Source organism: Dermacentor albipictus, chromosome 8 (genome assembly GCF_038994185.2).
Source record: "Dermacentor albipictus isolate Rhodes 1998 colony chromosome 8, USDA_Dalb.pri_finalv2, whole genome shotgun sequence".
Classification (NCBI taxonomy): domain Eukaryota; kingdom Metazoa; phylum Arthropoda; class Arachnida; order Ixodida; family Ixodidae; genus Dermacentor; species Dermacentor albipictus.
The window spans coordinates 106,959,663-106,978,065 of NC_091828.1; the positions used below are offsets into that span (position 1 = coordinate 106,959,663).

Sequence of the window (18,403 nt, forward strand, 5' to 3'; positions counted from 1 at the left end):
CAACAAACTCTCCCCATGCCCGCTCCTCCTACCCTCCAAACCCCAGCACTGCCCCTGACGGCATCCCCCAATCCCCATCATGGCCCACACTAACAGAGATACACTTATCTGGCAGTGGAACTGCCGAGGCTATCTCCGCAAACAGCCAGTCATCCGTCAACACCTTCGTACCCTCACCCGGCAACCGGACGTCATCATGATTCAGGAAACCCATATCGATTCGGTCACCCTCCCAGGTTACCAACCTTTCATCCCGCCACATGCTTCTCGCCGCCTCTGCACTTTCGTCCACAAGAGAATCACCGCCATCGAACACAATCTCCACGACCGAAACATCGAACACCTTCTCGTTGAACTTATCCCCACCAAGAGACGTAAGGAAAGTATTTTTCTCCTTAACGTGTACAGCCATCCCTCTGCCAAAGTTCGAAGCCGTTTTCTCACCCTCTTCAAGAAGGCCCTTAACGTAGCTGGCACCAACCCCCTCGTTATCGGTGGAGACTTCAATCTCCCCCACACGGTATGGGGATATGGCTACTCGACGACGGCGGCTCAAAACCTCTGGAAAGACTCCCAAGACCTCGGCCTCACTTTCATTACAGACCCCACGTTCCCCACACGCCTCGGTAGCTCCACTTCCCGCGACACGACCCCCGACCTGACATTTACCAAGAACGTCAACAATGCTCAATGGAGCAACACACAACATGATCTCGGTAGTGACCATTCCATCATTGCCATACTTATCCCTCGGATAGCTGCAGTTACTGCCAAACCCCGTGAGTTCACTTGGGTTGACTGGGATGCATTTCGCAAGCATCGTTCCGCTGACCAGCACGCGGAACGCATAGCGGACATTGATGCATGGACCCGAAATCTCCACTCCGATACCAATGCAGCCACGCACACCGTTACCACCGATGCCCCCGTCGAGCGCATGGACAGTAGACTGGCCCATCTCCTCGCGGCTAAAACATCCATCCTATCCCGCTGGAAGGGGCAACGTCTCAACAGGCGCCTCCGCACTAAAATAGCCCTCCTCAATAAGGAAATCGAAGTCCATTGCCTCACTCTGAGCCGTCAGCAGTGGACTGAACTGTGCAATACTGCTGACGGACAGATCCATTGTCCCTCTTCTTGGAAGCTTCTCAAACACCTCCTCGATAGTCAAGCCACCCGATCTTCCCAACAAGATCGCCTCACTAAACTTCTCTATACAGAAAGGAAGAAACAGGGCCGCGCCCAAGTCTTAGACTACCTCACCAACAAGTATCTCCCAGTGGGCCCAGTGCAATCTCACGGCTCCTACACCGGGGCCCCCAACCCCCCACTGGACGAAGACTTTAGTGTCGCTGAGATCCAAGCCGCCCTGCATAAATTAAATAGCCGTTCTGCCCCTGGGCCCGATGGGGTCACTAACAAAGCCCTCCGTAATCTGGATGATGCCTCCATCACCCACCTGACAGACTATATCAATGACTGCTGGCGTAATGGTGCCATTCCGCCGGCTTGGAAAACAGCAAAGGTCATCCTTATTCCCAAACCTGGCAAACCTTCTAGCCTCGATCATCTTCGCCCCATCTCACTAACCTCATGTGTGGGAAAGGTTATGGAGCATGCCTTCCTCACGCGAATTAACACCCATCTGGAAGACACTGCAGCGTATCCTCACTCTGTCATTGGCTTCCGGGCCCACCTGTCGACCCAAGACGTCATGCTACAACTTAAGCACCATATACTAGAAGATAGAACACGTACTACTAAAGCTATACTCGGCCTCGACCTCGAAAAAGCATTTGACAGCATAGCCCATTCCACCATTCTTGACCGCATCTCACGCCTTAATATCGGTGCGCGAGCTTATAATTACGTCAGAGACTTCCTCTCTAATCGCACGGCCTTCCTTTCGGTGGGGGATCTCCGCTCCGACGCCCAGACTTTGGGCAGCGCGGGAACCCCCCAGGGCTCCGTTATCTCCCCAATGCTTTTTAATCTTGTCATGATCGGTCTTGCCAAGGAGTTGCAGCAAGTGGACGGTGTCACCCACACCATATACGCTGATGATATAACCATCTGGGCCCACAAAGGCAGTGATGGCGAAATAGAAACGGCACTACAATCCGCCATTGAAACAGTCGAGACCTATATCCAAGGCACGGGGCTTCGCTGCTCCCCTGCGAAGTCCGAACTCCTTCTCTACAGGCCTACTCTCCGTGGCCGCCGTCCAAAATGCTGCACCGCTAAACGCCATTACGAAGACATTGCGCTTCATCTCACGGATGGCAGCCCCATACCCCTCGTCACCAATATCCGTGTGCTCGGCTTGCTCATAGAGGAGAACGGAGCGAATGGCATGGCCCTTGCCAAAATCAAGATGAACACAGCTAACACCATGAGACTTTTGAAGCGGGTCTCCAACCGCCGTGGGGGTATGAAAGAGGAGAATCTGCTCCGATTAATCCAGTCATTCGTAATTTGCCACATCACCTACGTTGCTGCGTATCTAAACTGGTACAAGGCTGAACAAACCAAGCTCAACATCCTCCTACGCGGAGTCTATAAACAAGCCCTCGGCCTCCCCGGTTGCACCAGCACTGAGCTCCTCCTTCAACTAGGCGTCCATAACACACTGGACGAGCTCATCGAGGCCCAACGTCGCTCTCAGCTGGAGAGACTCACTCTCACAGCGACGGGTCGCCATATCCTTACCTCGCACGGCATCACCTACCACCATCAACACGGCCATAAGCACCAGATCCCCTCCACCATACGAGCTTGGATTCACGCCGATCCTATCCCCAGAAACATGCACCCCGAATACAACCACGCACGTCGCACAGCACGTGCCACGGTTCTCACCAAATCCCTTACTCGCCACGACGGTGTGAGTTTCGTCGACGCCGCCGAATATCCCCACGGTACCCGCTTTGCAGCCGTCACCACGCGTGAAGGCTCTCTCCACCATGCTATCAGCCTAGTAACCGCACACGCTGAGGAAGCTGAAGAAGTGGCCATCGCGCTAGCCACACTAGACCCAACATGCCATACCATCGTCTCTGACTCCCGCTCCGCCGTTATCAACTATATCAACGGCCGTATTTCACACCAAGCCTTGCGCATCTTGCAACAAGCGCCCCGCTCAACCGACCATCAGGTTACACTCGTCTGGTTCCCGGCTCATGTAGGCACCGTCCACCCGCACCTCCCCAACCTCAACGAGGTTACCCACTCCCTGGCGCGAGGCCTAGTAAACCGCGCGGGAGAAGGGGAGGCTGCCCCCACCGGTAGGGATCGCCTGACACGCTACAATGATCTTGTGAAGTCCTTCTACTTAGAGCGTAGAACCTTCCCCGGCCCACACAACAAACTATCCCGAGCGCAGGCTACAACTTTCCGCCTGCTACAAACCAATACTTACCCCTCGTTACAGCTTTATAACAAGATCTACCCAGACATTTACCCCAATCCCACGTGCCATATCTGCAAGACACAGCCAGCCACACTTCCACACATGCTTTGGGACTGTACACACCAATACCCCGACACTAACCCCACGACCCTCTCGTCGAGGTGGCACGCTGCCCTGCGTAGCCCCAACCTTGACGAACAACTCTGGGCGACCCAGCAGGCCTGCGAGGCGGCGAAGAGGCAACACCTCGACGTCCCCACGTGGGAGGCCTAGGCCCAGCCACCATCTCTTGCTGGTTTCAATAAAGTTTATTCAGTCAGTCAGCCTACGCGTGCACAAAATGAAGCGCGTGTGTCCACGTGTGGCACAATGCACTGTCCCAGTTCCACGGTCTGAAGCTGCGCAAGAAGTAATCCTTAATTTTTGTTGACGGGTTGGTGGCTAAACTTGCTCGCGAGTTTACGTTCATTTTAGGATGGCGCAAACAGAGATAACGTTATTCATCGGTGAGTACAAGAAATCTCGAGAATGGAGTTAAAGATAGGCAGATAAATTCGAAGCAGTTACTCTCCTATAAAATAGAGTTGTCTATACACCTCTGCTCGCAGGGCGCATCAATCGCTGTATTCAAATTGCAGTCACGAAATTACTCCACTTGTAACCTACAATGTGATACCTGATACATAAGAACAAAGTGTGGCAGATAATTGACTTGTGTGATATCTTTCTTGGGCACATTTGTTGGAGTGCCTCTTAATGATCGCAAGCGATAAAAGTTACTTTTCAACACTGCCTCATTTAAACTCTTGCGACATAACTTGTATTCCTGTGACATAAAAGTCAACTCGTCGTACTTGCCACAAAAAAAAAAAAGCTTATGCACACTTCAACTACTGCGGAGGGGACCACCGTGCTGTTTCGGCACAGATATCACTGCAGGCTGCGAATGAAATATTAATATCGTCATACAATACCGTCCACACTTAAAGGGAACATGTAATTGTTATAAAAAGCAACCATAGCTTCAGCATTTTTTTTCTATTTAACAAATGAAGTGTCGTCAGCATGACATCTTAGGCAGATTTATACTGCAGGAAGGATTACTTTTGCAAGCCCTCATGCCAGAGATAAACGGTAATTAAGGCCGGAATACTCAATAAGTGTTCCTTCTACATGTGCAGGGTATCGTACATATCCCTGACTATGAAAGTATAGCTTTCACATTCTTTATTTACATCACTAGAGCTCAGATTTTCTGCATCAAGTTGGTGTTAACTAGACAAATGACTATGCCTGCTGAAGTATCCCTTTGCTCTCTATAAATACATACACCCTTTGAGGGTTATCTCGTCCCCCCAAAATATTTATCTTTCATGCGTGCATTTCCTTTCTTGACGCTGCTCTACCGGTACTTTCAGGTCAAGAACCGCATGCTCATATCAGCACGATATGAAACTTGGCAGATAGTAAAACAGTGAATGTAGTGTGAAGGGAAATGTATGCAAAATAATCGGCGAATATTTCTGGAGAACAATATAAGCAACAAGGGATTCTTTTCTTTTAGTGTAGCTGTGCTACACTCTACAGAACCAGGCCGTTCCGGTGACTAGTAGTGAGGGAGTAACTTCTTGTCCCGTATTTCACTCCATTTTTGACGACATATGTGTTTCACGATGGAGTGTGCTCACTCTTCCGATGGAGTTCGTTGGCATGGCTCTTCGCAAACGAGGAAAATATACAGTATGGTCCATTGTCCAGAACAGCGAACTAGTTATCAAACCAACATAGACTGAACGACTCATTAAACTGAGAAAAGAAAGAAAGCACTCGATGTGGCGCGGTATGCAAACCTGTATTGGCAAACACGTCTACGCCAAGCTTTTGCGTTAAAATCACAGCTGTAATCACAGTTGTAATCAGTCACTAAATACTAATCTAATGCTTCCTTTACAGTGGACCATCCCTAGTGAGCCCAGGAACTCCCCAAATGCAGCTGAATGTGAGAGTAGTTACTCCCACAAAAGGAAGTCGTCAGGACTCCCTTCTTTATAGTGCATACGTAGTCGTGAGAACTGCCTCCTCCTTTTTTGGTGCCAATTCCGTCGTAACCTGTGTCTGGTAAATTAGCTGCGCTAAGATGTCTCTACTGGTCCCTATCGTCCATCGTTGACGCTGCTATTTTTGACGCTGTCTATACTTTCTGGCAAGCCCTTGTTCTTATGTCTTGTTGTTGTTTCCAGTTCACAGAGCTTCAAAGGTGCAGGGTATCTCTACACTCCAGTGTTAAAAGCAATCTCATCTTGTAAATATGTGTTGTACCATTTACCTATCGGCCTTCCGCATCCGTAATCATACAGCTTTCTTCCTTTACTTGTACCACGGCACTTTTGTTTCGCAAGTTTACTGCACGCTTTATGTTCAGTGGTGCAGTGGGTAGCAACATAAAAGGACGCAGTGTTAGGAAGTTGAAGGAGTTAGATTTACTGCACGTTCAACGATGCGTGTAAGTTTTAATAACATTAGTAGATTTCTTCATACTCCATATCGCAGAATCGCGATGACCGCCACTTTCCGTTCGCTGTCACGTCACAGAATTAGTGTAATTCTGCTCCTGTGTTTTGCCACAACTTAAACTTCAGACATCATGACTGATGTCTGAGGCGGGGTCAATCCTGTGGTAAATTTTCGCGCTACTTTTAGGACGCAATGATCAATCCTTCGTGCAATGCTCCCTGCTGCAACACAAACTTTTGGGAGCCTTTTTCTTTTTCCATTTCGAGTGAGATATTCTGTCACCGTTACTTAATATGTGTTTCATTGTCGCATATATGATAGTCTCTTACGATTGACGTCCGAGCTAAGAACGTCAGATGATTTCATCTTTCAGAGATTATAGTTTCAGAATGCTCCGATAAGGTTGCAGATGTGTGAGAGAGCATTCGAGCGGCATTTCGATGATGAACTGGCTCTAGCAGTGATTTATCGTACGATGTTATACCTACGTGTATTGTATACAGCCAACAAACAGTCGCTAACTACCAACGCTTTCAATGAAGGCTTTATAGTCATGGTTAAAATGCCTTAATTCCGCGCATGCGCAATACAAACGGCATTAAAACCGTAAGGTATAACTTGATGTTTGACGTGACGGCTGTGTTTTAAAAACAAATATCAAATTTCGAAGAATGTGGATTGACAGATGGATCAGTAACGCAATCGAACATTTCTTCTGAGTAACGTGCGGCAATGTTGCCCAAGAACAAGCTCTTTCGAAGCATCTAAACAGTGATGATCAAGCTTCATTATGCGCACTGGAACCGGATTCATGCCCCAGTAATTTTCAGTTGCTGCTCTGCATGGCCTCTGGAGCGGTTCTGCAGCTCTCTGGAATGACCACTCCAAGACGTCGTATAGATGTATCCATGGGTGGGCACGGCATTTGTATTGAGAACAGAAGATATACGGCGCGCGTGACGGCTGCTAGCTGACTTTAGGATGTCTAGCCCGCCTTGCCTTACATCGGCGTTCTTGGATGTTCTAGGGAAGGATATGATCTCTTCCTCTCCATTTCGTCATCATTATCACAATTTTGAGTCTTCTATATACGACGCATGCCATAGAGCTCTTGCTAAACAGCGCTCATATGGTCCCACTGACCTTCTTTCTTTTGGCAAAGACTGGACCCATTCCAGTGACGCACCCCTGTGCAGATGAAAGATGGCGCCCCATACTGAGACGCACATTAACTCTGTGCACTTTTCGCTGACACAGTGCACACCACGTGTTTCTCCTCGTTGTTGCTAAGAGCACGGAAAAACAATGGCGCGTTCACAAATGCATTTGCATAGCGCATGTATATCGCTTCATTCAAACGCGACTTTCTCGAATTATTTAAAGTTCTTCTTCATCAAGTTTCGTTGAAGCAACAGTGTTGAAATTTCTCAGTGACGTATGGAGTATGATTTTTTATTGCATGAGCGCTTTTCTGCTGGCTATTGAGCTTGGAACAGTATGAATCCGCATGAGGCGCGATGATGCTGAAATTTCGCAAGGAATTCTCATCAGCAGTTAGCTTATACTGAGGCTGCTGTTGATGCCATGGTCAACCCTACGTCGAATATCAGACACGATGTACCGCTATAAGCGTATTGTTGATTATCACTTCGTTGCTACCACGCCGCGTGGAGTAAGCCGTACCCTTCTATGTGCTTACAGAAATACAAATAGAAAAAATATATATATTATCAAGCTTTTTGTACGCTGCTGAGAAAGAATAGGGTCCGTCTTTCACAGAAGTTTTGAATGACAGCACCTCTTGCGAGCCTCTGACAAAATACCAGTTTCATCATTTGCCGTTTGGTTCTTTCAAACACTATCGCAAAGATCCTCCCTGATGTTCGAGTAATGGCGGGGGCTTTCGTATTCCAAAACGTTCCTCAACTCGACGCTCCCCTGAACTCAGGAAAGTGGATGGCAGATTCGCCTCTCAACTGAAGCAGTCGCTGCGATATTGCGGCGTTAGATATTGTCACGTGGTGGTGCACGTGTCAATATATTCACAACGCGTGCTTGACATCTACGAGGGCAGCGCCGTGAAACTCCACGGTGATTCGCAACTCAAAATCATGTAACCCTCTCGGTGTCTTCATCATGCGCGGGTGCAGAGTGAAGGTGCGTTTCTCAAGCAACTCGCACTCGTAGCAACTCTCTCGAGAGAGGTTACTTTATAGCCTCCGAGATCGGAGGGCGAGGAAAAACGCCTTTGCCAGTCGATCTCGGAGGCCACTGTTATTCAATCGCGCTGTCTTCAGCCGATGGGTGGCGCTTGTGCACCACTCGGTGGAGTTGTGGAATGGGGGTTCGAGCCGAGCTCTATACGGTAAAAAACGGGTGTAAGTTTTTTGTCACAATTCTGCGGAGTGCTATTGGATGCTGAACAATCATTTTTTTGTGCCTTCGTTTCACTTTCCCGTGCCCCAGTTCCTTTGCAGAGTAATCTTATTTACATATGCATTGCACGAACGGTGAGAACAAGAAGGACAGATGTATTTACACCACCACTGTGCAGTGCCGTCTTTCCGAAACACTATAAATATGAGGCACGGAATGGCACTGCGTACATTATGCACGACCGCATTTGCATTATTGTGATTCTTGGGCCGTGCTGTGTGGCTTCTGCACTGTTTGTATGCGTGAAGTGTGTTGTATTGTGCGTTCACAAAGAAAATAATAAAATACGAACGAATGCTGCCGAATGAGTGAGTTTGTTTCAATGCCCACTCTCGCCCCCTCCTCCCCACGTCAATCGCGCAGCCAAGACTTCAGCAGGCTGCTTCTCTTTACTAAGAAGGTATGTACCCAGGAATTGAATTCATACAGTGTTCAAACACCTTATCGAATAAAACGAGCTTATGGGCAAGTCTTAACACACTTCTTGAAACATGGCTTTCGCCCTTCTAAAAGATTGCCAGTTTCCAGTGGAGGGGCAGGGCGGAGTGGAGGAGGTCGTTTTCTGACACTTAAACAGCCTCCATAAACTGACGCCCTCTGCGTCATGCTAAGACGGTTATCATCGTACTTTCATACTATACGATTCACAGACTATCTGTTAAGTTTCTATTTCTTGTTCCTTCGTCATGGCTGGTTTCATCTTTTTTAAAATCGCGACTAATTACGCATTATTGGGTCCACGGTTTAACATTGTTTGGAAAAATATAATCAAATTCAATATTAGCGACAGGTTAAACATTTGCCCTATCAATATTCGAATATTATTTTGGAAGACCACTTTGCACACCTGGATAGCAACTGATGCTTTCGTCTGTGAAGAGAAGGCTGGTGTGGGCATTGTATCACCATATCTAAATTAGTCGTTTTCCATTCGGCTGCCTGACTTCGCGCCTACCTTTAAGCGGAATTATCGGCAATTGTCCTAGCTTTACTCAAATTATCATCATCTCTGTCATCAGCCGTCGTCTTAACTGATTGCCTGTCTGTCTGCTCTTCACTAACCACATCGAAATTGTCAGATTCATTATTAACTTTCTATTCTCTTGCGAAGACACTGACGTCTCGTTCGTTTAGTTTGGGTGCCAGGCCGGAAAGGTCTAGCCTTAACCGCATATACAGGTGCACTCGTAGTAGCATCCCGTGATGGTCCTATAATTCCAGTTTTACCTACATTACCTTTCATCACTGCGGCGCGATTCAGAAAACATACTACTGCAAATGACTACGCGCGATTATCGTTGTCAACATCTGATTTCTCGCATCTCCATTTTCCCTGGAACAACAAATGGCACTCTACTTGAAAAAAATATAAATAATGATCACGAGTGTATAGGATGCTGAGTCCCCCTACTGAACTTTTACCTCTACAGCTGTGGTCTAGATCAATCGCATTTGTGTCGTTTATGCAATGAGAGTTAAACTCTGCAACACTTGTTTTTGACATAATTATTCAAAGGAAAATATTTTTAGAAGAACCCTTCCGAGAGCTCGGCTTGAGTTTGACTCTTCATGTAATTCTTTCCTCTGGATCTACCATACTGAATTACAGGCACAGGCACGTTTGTGAAGCCCTCTGCATCTTTCAGCGTGAGACGAAAGGAATTACATGCTAGAATGTTTCATTACTCTTAATATGCTCACATACTTTATGTAATACTTAGATAATTGATCATTCATATATGTAACAGTAGATACTTTAAATCCCATTTGCAAGATACATAATTTAGCTCGCCTCAATTTATTCAATATGCATTCAAATACAGTTCTTTTCGCCGCCCGATTCATGGCCGATCCCCCAAAGTGGATTGCGCTATTTCACTAGGGAACAAGAGCGAGATAGCTATGGTACATACCCCGTGTTACAGGCGACAACAAGATAGCTACTCCTTTCGTTTATCGTTGTGTGGCCAGACCCAATTGTGGGTATTTTCCATTCCTTCAATCATCCTTGTTCGCCCGCATCCCACATTCCTGCATGCCCTAAGGCATTACCCCTCGCATAAAAAAATGTGGGTGTGCGTCATGAAGGAAACAATGCCAACGATAGCATGATCACATACAGGGAAATTGTCGATCATTACAAAGCCGAAAGAAGAATCTTTCCGCCTCCGCATCGGTCTCTCTCTGTGGAGGACGCTCGCATTTGGCGACGCCTCCAGGGAAACAATTATACATCACCACATTGGATCTATTTAACACAGACGAGGGACTATAACGACGCCCTCTTCAAAATTTGCAAGCAGAAAGGTACGCTGGACCATATAATATGGCCCAGGGGCCAAGGAAAACATTGACAGTAAAGAAGCCTGCGAGGTCTTGCTCAAGAGCGAGGCTGAAGACGACCAGCGTCGAGCAATCCGCCTGGCAGTTGAGGCCGTGAAGACTCACCGTCCTCAACGCGCGGGGACTGCTTCGTTCTCCCCTCCCCCCCCCCTGCCTACGTGTAGATTAAGAGGCGGGCACCCCAGCTCGGTGGAATAATAAAGTTTTCAATCAATCAATCAATCAATCAATCAATCAATCAATCAATCAATGCCAACGGAGCATGCCTCTAGAGGTAGTTCTTATTGTGGCTTCAAAATGTGGCTTATGCCCATGAAGGGGGATTAGCCACAATGAGGGTGCCTCGAGTTCCGAGCAGTAGAAGAAGAAGAAGAAGAACTCGGCTTTCTACGTCCGACGTAAGGACAGCGTTCCCGTCGTCATCGAGGACTACAACCGCTCGAACAACGAGAAGGCGTTGAGCCGTGGCCGTGATTCGGCTGCCACCACGTCCCCGAGATGAGTAAGATTCAGGGTTTTTTTTTCCTCCAGAGAACGCTAAGAGCTCGCCGCAGCACGGAACTAGTACGAGTTGCGCCAATAATCTCGAAGGTCATGTTTCGCTAGCCGCTTGGATGCCTTATTTCGCTACAAGATCCGCACAGAGAAGGCGTCGACCACTCACGCCAATAGTAGCTACCCATGAATCACGGAATACATGACGTGCTCCAGCCACCAGCAATCGGTTCGAGTTCCTGCAGTACACAAGGTATTCGAGACTGGCTTCTGTGACTCTGAGGGAACCTGCGCTAGGGGATATGCCCATTAGGTAGCATTCCAAGCGCCAACACAGCACTGCGTGAAGTTAGGCTTAAGCGATATATACTCCAAGGTCCCAGGTGTCTAGAGCCTATTTAACAGGGATAAGCGGGCTAGTTGGTGGTCGTTATTGTAATGCATCATGTAACCGCACAAAAACAAGGGACAAAGAATCCGCGCCTGTCTTGTGTGTTCCTTCTTTGTCCCTTGTTTTTGTGCGGTTACGTGATGCATTCCAATAACAGTCTAGAGCCTGCTGGAGCATCAGTTCTGCTGAGAAGTGAGCCTTGCGAAAGGGGGACAAGAAGACTTGGGTTATATAATCGTACTTAAAGGGAAGCTGAAGAGTCTGTCGAATTCAATAAGACGCTCATATACGGATGTGGGAACCTTATAAACCATGCAGGTCAAATTTGGGGGGTTTTTTTTCAAATAGGAGCGACGTAATCGTCGGTTGAAATTGCGCTGTAGCTCCGCCCCCCGTCGAATGCCGCGCGCTGCTGCTGACGGTGACGATGCGAGCGGAGACCGGAAACCGCGGGTGTTGTGACGTCAACTTTAGTGTTTTGCTGCTTCGCAGCCCGCGCGACCGTGCCTGACCGTGCTTGTTTCTGCGTGCGTGCCGTCGTAATCTGCTTCGATCGACCCTGCATTTCTTTGTTGGTGCGTCTGTGTGTATGTAGAGTGGTGGTCAACGTGCGCAGCATCAACTGATGTGGTGGGCCGAACATGCCGTCTTTCTGTGCAGCCTACGGTTGCACGAACACCAGCGGCCGCGACGATGTTGTCTTCCATTGCTTCCCACAAGACAAGAAGCTTTTAAGGAAGTGGGAGGCTGCTGTAAAGCGAAAGAATTTCAAGCCCTCAAGAACAACACTGGTGTGCTCCAACCACTTCCGTGACGACGATTATCACCAGAATTTCCACTAGCAGGCTTTCTAAACGCAGCGCGAAAAGATCGGAGCAACGAAAACAAAGACGGCACGAGTGCGGACTGACTGATGATAACTGGTGTTGGAAGGCCTTATGAATACACGAACTCGCCCAAACCTGGATTTTGATTTACTGCGAGCTCCTTCATATTAGCACGCTGAACGGAAGGTGCATGTTTATTTCCCGCCCTCGACGCAGGTTTCGTCGCAAAGCGCCGCGAATTTTCTATTTGCACGTGTCTTGTAAAACAGCCTGCACGCAGCTACCATAACGCAATGCAAATGTAGAGTTTGCATGTGCTGGAAAGCCGGCGCATGCCAGGACGCTACGCTCCCCCCGTCTCTCGCGCACAGCGAGAAACCGACCGTCTCACGTAGCCGACGGAATTCGCCGCCTTTACGACTTCGGTTACGAGTAATGTGCGGATGGCGCACAGATGAAGGTCACTACCCGTACTGCATGAACCGGGAAGCTTTTCACGCGTTTGAACCGTCTTTGTAGGTTGCCGACAGCTTTGGACAGCGCACAAATTCCGACGATCGCATCCTCGCTTACGTTCCACGAGGAGGCATGCAGGAACACAACACTGCAGTTGTTTGACCGGAAACGAGCTCACTAGATCGGCGAAAGATCGGCGAGATCACTAGATCGCTTTGCAAAAAACATACTCACCAAAGAGCATTTCCAACACGAGGAGATCCCAAGACCGCTTTCGTTCTCGTCGAAAGCACTGCTCGCACCAGCATCGTTTGCTTCTTCGAGAGGCCGGCTCTTTGCAATCGGCTCGTACATGTAGGGAGCAACGCCGAACTCTTCAGAAAAACGCAGTCTCTCTGAATTTTCTATTACCTCTTAATTTTCCATTACGGCACCAAACTACCTGGCACCGCGCTTCATGTGGAGCGGCAGCGGCCGGTCGCTAAAGTTGACGTCACGGGTCGCCCGACCAATCACAGGCGGAAACGAGACGCGCGAGCTGGGCGTGTCCGCTGCTGCACTTTTCGTCGAAATAAAATATATTTGCGCTTTCTTTCGCTCAATTTCGATACGATATTCGAATTCGGAGGGTTGAAAACCATTATGTACACATGTTCACTCATTTCTTCTGGAAAACCTTTCAGCTTCCCTTTAACATAGCAACATTCAAGCCGAAATATTTTTCAGAAGTCTGTATTTACATTACAGACGCAAATTTATACAAAACGCTTTTCTGTGTAGTTGGTGCCATTCTGATTATCGAAGTGAGACGGCACGGCATAATAACGTTTAAATCTGTTTATTTTGAACCTTCAGTACTTCGCGTGAAAATCTTCATATTCTTGGGCTTCCTGTACGATTCCGGAGTTATAGGCTGGGCTTGCTGGTTTTCGTTCAATATTGCCGACAGCGCACAACGACGCCACCAGAGATACGCAAACCTATCTGTCCTGTTGATTGATTGATTGACTGACTGACTGACTGATTGATTGATTGATTGATTGATTGATTGATTGATTGATTGATTGATTGATTGATTGGACTAAATTGAACATATTCGCAACTATCGCGCCATATCAGCTTCTCCAAGAACGATAAATTGTTTAATAATAAAACCATGATAACGTGAGGTGATATAAACGCATTCCGACAATGAAACCCACTCAAAAATAAAAGAAGAGCCACGTTCTGTACTTTCTGCGGTGAAAAAAAAGTCAGTCAATCAAATACTGCAAAATAAATAAATTCGTAAAAGTGAAAAAACAAGTACCCTGTGTTAACACGCAGTCACAGTATACATATTATTAAACAATGTTATCAAGCCGTTCAGAGCACGTCTATTTAATGACGCGTAACTACGGTCAAGAGAATTTCTTTTTCTGCACTGAAAGAGGACGATTACCAAGGCGAGTCATCGTTGATATCAAAGCACTGCTTCAGCGTCCTGTTCAGGCACTTCTACATAATTGTCACATTTTATCGGCAGGTGCTGAAAGCAGCACAAGTCGGAGCAGCACAGCTTTGTCAGGTGAGCAAACCTATATAAACTGCGACGCAAAGCACCATGACATATTTGTCGCCGCAGTCATGGATACGTGCATTCTTCGTCCGAAGTTTGCCCCCGTCCACGAAATGTGGCTAAAACACCAAAGCCAGAATACTAGTTGTTACTAGCACCGATGCTTCACGAGCACGGCTCTTACCTCCTCGGATACACTAAGAGGTGTACGGTGGACTTCGGTTAATTCGACCTCGATTCATTCGATTATTTAGAATGCACCGGTAAGTCCTAGCGAGAAACCATGCTTTGCTATGGAAAGAAAACTCGTTTAGTTCGAACGCGAGAGAACGCCGATTCGGTTAATTCGAACCCCACCGACTCCACTCCTGGCGCCCTCTCATGCGCGCAGCGGTACCTAAAAGCTTGAAAACACAAGAAATTTTGCAAATAGCGCTATTGCTTCTGTGTTTAGCGCGTGGAGCCATATTCTTCCCACCCTTCTCGTGTCGAGACAAGCCGCCATGTTCAGCAGTCCGCTTCGTTCGTTCAGTACGGTGTCTTACTGGCATTTCGCCACTGTTAGCTAATTCGACCTTTCGGATAATTCGACCTTTCGGTTAACTCGACATTTCGAAGAATCGGACCAAAACTTTGCACTCTCGCAAGCGCCGACTTAATGGGAGTCGACTGTATTAGCCACTGCTTCTGCTAGCAGGTTAAGTTCCTGGAGTGACAAAGCGGTTACTGATGCAGTGTGAAACGCACGGTAATTAAGTGAGGAGGCAAGAGCGAATCACGGCCCAGTGGCGAAGCTTTCAAGTCAATAGCAACGGCCCACTGTGACCGCAGAGAATTTGTGCAGCTTTTTCTCCAGTTTAGTAAAATTGTTCATTGGTAATACACTGAATTCTAAACGAACCGTAGATTAAACCACCATAGCAGGTTTCGACGCTTTTCTAAGTGTCAGAACAGGCCAAGTGCAACAAAATTTCAGACATTTGATACTTCCAGATTCATGACGTCAGACGTGTGTTGCTGCTCGGGTTTATGCGCGAAATTCAATAAATATAAGTTTCATTTTTCGCGTTCTCAAGAAATAATCAATCTTTCCTCAGCTAAACGAACATTGCGTTTAAGATTAATGTTTTTCTCGATTATATATACATATATTCTTCTGTCATGCCTTCTTCAGGCAGCTTCCGTCAGAGCGTAAGTATTGCACCGTTTTTCTCCTGCAGATTCTGTAAACTGCACCACAGAATTTACAGTTTCCTGTAAAAATTACTAGAGGGAACTTTGGCATGCACTGCGGTCGTTTTGTTATATTACCATGCGAACCATGCCTATTGCTGTGTAATCGTCTGGCTAGTTACATCAAACGCTCTCGTAGCTTTATTTATTACGCTTCTCACTTCGATATTTCCAAGCGCTAATATTTTTCTAAACGCAACAAGACAATTAGTCCGCGAACGTGCCTAATGATTGCGAAGTGCTTTGCACTTGTGTCGCGAAATGCTTTATCTTTTCTTAAATACTCAATTTTCAAAGCCCCGAAGCCGGTCGAGGCCCAGACGGACGAAGTTTTGGCAAATCAGAGTAGTGCCCATCATTACTGCGCTGGCTGTGCAGCCATACTTTTGCAAATCCCGCAGACACAAGCGCCGGCGTTCCCTGCAGCAATTTTTGTATGCAACTCTGCGCAGAAAGTAACTCGTTCGTCATTAACCGACGTCACGCATGTATAATGAGCTAGGTTGGCACATTATAGGCTTTGAGATGCGTGACTGCAACGCATCTTCATTGTATATTTAGACCGATGTGCAGCAGCGACGGTCTCATAAATTTTAAATTACGGGGTTTTACGCGCCAAAACCACTTTCTGATTGTGAGGCACGCCGTATAGTGGAGGACTCCGGAAATTTCGACCACCCGGGGTTCTTTAACGGGCAACCTAAATCTAAGTACCACGGGTGTTTTCGCATTTCGCTCCCGTCGAAATGCGGCCGCCGTGGCCGGGATTCGATCCCGCGACCTCGTGCTCAGCAGCCCAGCAACCGCTGAGCAACCGCGGCGAGTATCTTATCAATTTTATAGAGTTAGTTTTCTTCTGGATGTATTGTAGTCATTCTTAACCGAAAAACAACCGGACCCCAGCAGACGCTGTCAACATCCATGACGTCGCGTTGAGCTTGTGCAGGCCACTCTGCACTGTTTTGCCAACCATCTTTGGTTATTGCGCTTCTACTGGCTTACCTGCCTTTAAGTGCTTCGCAAGGTAAGGGTATACCTGATTAGATGTTGCAGATTAAGCGGGTAATTTACAAGTAAGACCTACAGGGCAGTGGCGTAGCCAGAAATTTCGTTCGGGGGGGGCTCACTTTGCAGCTCGGCCTTAGTCGGCATTAGTCGAGGGATCAATATATATATATATATATATATATATATATATATATATATATATATATATATATATATATATATATATATATATATATATATATATATATATGTATATGTATATATGTATATGTATATGTATATGTATATATATATATAAAATGTCTGCCATTCAACAACCTTGTTTACATTTTTGTACATATGCAACGACCAGGGGAAAATCTCAATGACGCTATCCTTTGTTAGTTTGTTAGAATGTATTGCGCAGGAGCAGCTGTCACCGGTTGTGCATTGCGGGTAATTGCTCCGAAATTATAGTCGCGACAGAGAGCACATATAAAAAGCAGGAGTTCTGCAACATATACGAGGGCGAGTCAAATGAAAGTGAGCCAATGCGAATATATGACGAACGGGGTACTTTATTTAAAAGTAGTCACCATGAGTATTTAGACACTTGTTCTACTAACGAGTCGCGTAATTCCCGTCTCATAAAACTCCCTGGGTTGCTGCCTCAAAAATCTGTAAATGACTAAACGTCATCTTCCGACAGGAATCTGGTTCCCTTGAGCAGTTTCTTCAAATTTTACCAAATGTGGAAGACACAAGGCAACATGTCTGCGCTGGATGAGGGATGTTGCAGCGTTTCCCACTTGAACTTTGCCAGTTTTGTATTAACCACATCAGCGACGTGGGAACGGGCAATGTCGTAAAGCAAGATGTCCCCAGTGCTCAATTTTCAATGTCGTTTGTTCTTAATTTCGACACGCAGCCGATCCGATCTTTCACAATATCTGAAACGATTTAGAGTCTTGCCAGGTTTAGAAAATTCGATCAATAGTGGCCCCTAACGATCTAAAAGAAGTCAACGCTTTTCCGGCATAAATGATGGCTTTTGTTTTCCTTGGGAGGGGTGAATTCAAATGTTTCCACTGTAAGATTTGCCGTACTGTTTCAGGCTAGTAGTAGCGGCACCATGAGTCATCCCCGGTCACAGTTGCAGACAAAAAGTCGTCACCCTCATCTGGGGTTCTTTGACGTGCACTTAAATCTAAGTACACGGGTGTGTTCGCATTTCGCCTCCATCGAAATGCAGCCGCCGTGACCGGGATTCGATCCCGTGACCTCGTGCTCAGCAGCCGAACACCATAGCCACTGAGCAACCACAACGTTTTCAATTGTGTTGGGGGTGATTGCACGGTGGCTTTGGCCCGGCCATGGATCGTCTTTGTAACTTTCATGTGCTTCTTTGAACAGTTTGCTACAACGCTTCTTAGTGGCCAATGAAACGCAATGTTCAACGTATACGGCAGCCATACGGCGAATAATTTCTTTTTGGGAAACATCTTCATTTGTCAAAAACCTCACGACACCAAGCTGTTCAACTTTTGAAATGTCCATTATGTCACGCAACCATGTTAAACCCCGTGTATGAGAGCATTAAAGAACATTTAACCTCACCTCTGCATGTCACTTGTAAATGAGATGCGTACGTGCTACGCGCATGCCTCGAAAATAATGAACCGAACCATTATCGCGCCGGGCGGGTTGTCTCACTTTCATTTGACTCGCCTTTGTATATTAGAAATGCGAAGATA

At 47.0% G+C, this 18,403-nt stretch overlaps 1 protein-coding gene and 1 long non-coding RNA gene across 3 annotated transcripts in view; one reads left to right on the forward strand and one right to left on the reverse strand.

The window, feature by feature from the left end:
* Window positions 1–18,403, reverse strand: part of LOC139048958 (uncharacterized) — a 137,097-nt gene that overhangs the window by 96,475 nt on the left and 22,219 nt on the right. The gene's annotated exons all lie outside the window — the stretch shown is intronic.
* The window catches only part of LOC139048957 (nuclear pore complex protein DDB_G0274915-like), a 42,561-nt gene continuing 35,232 nt past the window's right edge, over window positions 11,075–18,403 (forward strand). Inside the window, exons 1-3 of the mRNA XM_070523959.1 lie at window positions 11,075–11,204; window positions 14,397–14,438; window positions 15,604–15,620. Of these exons, the coding sequence (XP_070380060.1) occupies window positions 11,201–11,204; window positions 14,397–14,438; window positions 15,604–15,620 (63 nt within the window). The 5' untranslated portion in view covers window positions 11,075–11,200. The remainder of the gene's footprint in view (window positions 11,205–14,396; window positions 14,439–15,603; window positions 15,621–18,403) is intronic.